The sequence below is a fragment of the Vombatus ursinus genome, unplaced genomic scaffold (genome assembly GCF_900497805.2).
Source record: "Vombatus ursinus unplaced genomic scaffold, bare-nosed wombat genome assembly UNPS02015030.1, whole genome shotgun sequence".
Classification (NCBI taxonomy): Eukaryota; Metazoa; Chordata; class Mammalia; order Diprotodontia; family Vombatidae; genus Vombatus; species Vombatus ursinus.
The window spans coordinates 268,832-271,388 of record NW_020954808.1 but is presented as its reverse complement, the minus strand read 5'-3'; the positions used below and the strand labels follow the sequence as shown (position 1 = coordinate 271,388).

The following is a 2,557-nucleotide window of genomic DNA, read 5'->3' as shown; positions in this document are numbered from 1 at the left end:
GGAGAGAGCCTCAGATTGGAAGCCAAAGAATCATCAGAACCTAGACCGAAAGCTGGAAGAGACCTTACCCCCTCATTTTACAGATGAGGAAACTGAGGCCTGGAGAAAAAGGACGTGATTTCCCCAAGGTTACACTGCTCGGATGCAAATGCAAAATTCTTTAAACTGCATCTTGAGTCTATGGACTTGAGCTCAAATTCCAGTTAAGTCACTTATTAATTGTGTGACCCTGGGCAAGTCATTACCTCTTTGGGCCTCATCCATAAAATGGGAAGGTTGGGTTACAGGCTCTCTGAGGTCCCTTCCACCTCTAAATCCCACCTTATTTTATCACTGTCATCATCATTATTTGGGGTCAGGAAGATTACAGGGGTGATGAACTCCATTGACAAGGCAAGGAGAAAAGTACCCAGGAATCTGCCCTCTGTGGTAGAAAGAGGGACCCAAGCATCAGAGTTCCTTCCCATCCTGACGCAGGTGAAAAGAGGCAGCTGGGATGCAGGCTGAGAGGGGAGAGAGAAGCTTTAATGTCCAAGCCCAAAAGCCACTGAAAAGGGGCAGTCCCTTCCTGGCCACAGTCCCCTCACTGAACTCGGTATCCCAATTAAGGGAGGGGCTCCAAGGGAACAGCTCAAACTGACCCCCCCAATCTCCACTGACCCTCCAACCAATCCCGACTTAGAATATTGTAACATAGTGGGGGGAACGGTAGCCAATGTGATGGCCAATGGGATAAGCCAAGACACCGACTAAAATGGCGGCCAGAAAGAAAGGAGAACGAAAGCCATCATGATGAACAGCGGGATAAGTTGAAATGCCGACCAAAATGGCAGCCAGCAGCCAACCAAGACGGCAGTCCATTCCAACAGACACAGGAGCCGTGGCTGTCCCGCAGGTGACAATTGTACCTCACCTTGACATCTCAGGCCCACCCCTTTCTCTCTACTCCACTAGCTACTTCCCTAGGCTAGGATGCATTGAGCAGAGAGCGGGTATACAGGCCCTGGTAGTAAACACTAGCCTCACCAAGTCCACCCCCACCCTCTGCCCCATAGCCAGGGAAACCCACGTCCAGCTTGGGAGCTGTCTGAGGCAGCGGAGTTGGCGCCGCCTGCTCCGACATCAGGTTACTGATAGAGAAGGGGTGGTTGAAGTTATAAGGGACGTCCAGCTTCAGCTCACTGGGGAGCTCCAAGCCAGGGAAAAAGGGCCCCGCCGAGGATGGGGGCGAGCCGCAGTTCAGGGTCCCTGCTGTTCCCTCCCCCCCACCCGGGGCGTCTGCCTCTGGGGCAGGGGGCCCAGTCGGTGGAGGTGGGGAGGAGGACAAGGCGGCTGAGGCAGCCCCGGCAGCTCCCCGGCCACCTGGCCCCCCACCCCCGCCATCAGCTTTCTTGACTTTCTCCTCCAGCTTAAAGCGTTTCTGCCGCCGGAGATAGCAGCCATTCTCAAACATGTTGCCGGAACCTGGGTGGAGGGCCCAGTAAGAGCCTTTGCCGGGCTTGTCCGGGGATCGGGCCACCTTGACAAAGCAATCATTGAAGGATAGTGAGTGGCGGATGGAGTTCTGCCATCGCTGCTGGTTCTCTCGGTAGTAAGGGAACAGGTCCATAATCCACTGATAAATCTCGTTCAGGGTCAGCATCTTGCCAGGGGCCTGCTGGATAGCCATGGTGATAAGGGAGATGTAGGAGTATGGGGGTTTGGCATGGGCCAGAGGACGACGGTAACTGCCCTTCGGGGCCTCCTTCGGCCGACCCAACACAGGTCCCGGGCCGGCATACCCAGGCCCCCCTCCGCTGCCCCCGCTGGGTCCCAGAGCCGGGAATGGAGGTCCCAGAGGTGCTGGGGGGGCTGTTGGGGCCAGGGGGCCAGCTGGAAGGGGTGAGGCTGGGAGGCCAGGAGGTGGGTATGGGGGGCTCAGGGGGCTCAGGGTCATGTAGGAGTTGAGTGGGGTCATTGTGCTCATCGGTGTCACCGGTGGGTAGACCTGCAGAGGAACAGGGAACAGAAGGAAAGGCTTACAGTGAGTGGAGAGCAGGCCACTCTCACCCACCTAACCAGGAAAAATTATTGGAAGATTCTGTTTCTATGTGTATCTCTGTCTCTCTCCAGTGTCTCTTTCTCATCCACTGTCTCTGTGTCTAGATAGACTTTCAGAAACCGGAAGAAATTCTTTGATATCGCGTCCTCTCCGGCTCTCCCTCTGTCCTTCCTGGCCCCTAACTTTCTCCCAGTCTGTCTCTGGCACTTCGTATATCTGTCTACACTTTTTCTGTGCCTAGGCCACTCCGTCTGCCTCCCTTTTCCTCCATCTCTATCCTCCTTCCTCTCCGTCTCTCTCCCCATCTCTCAATCTCCCTCTTTGTCTCCTTTCCCCTCTGCCTGTCTGTCATCCACTGTCTGTTTCTCTCATCCTTCCCTTCCCCTTTGGAAGATTTGGAGAGAGTCCGAGGGACCAGGAGGTTAGATGTTTCAGCTGCGAAGGCTCTGGGCTCTCATACGCAGGACCGCGGGGTAGCAATGATTCCAGGATGGGGCGGGGGGGGGGGGGGGGGGG

General features: G+C 55.7%; 1 protein-coding gene across 1 annotated transcript in view; it reads right to left on the bottom strand.

Annotated features, from left to right (window-relative positions):
• Positions 1–504: 504 nt before the first annotated feature.
• LOC114031044 (hepatocyte nuclear factor 3-gamma-like) overlaps positions 505–2,557 on the bottom strand; it is a 10,189-nt gene continuing 8,136 nt past the window's right edge. Inside the window, exon 2 of the mRNA XM_027846048.1 lies at positions 505–1,987. Within this exon, the coding sequence (XP_027701849.1) occupies positions 968–1,987 (1,020 nt within the window). The 3' untranslated portion in view covers positions 505–967. The remainder of the gene's footprint in view (positions 1,988–2,557) is intronic.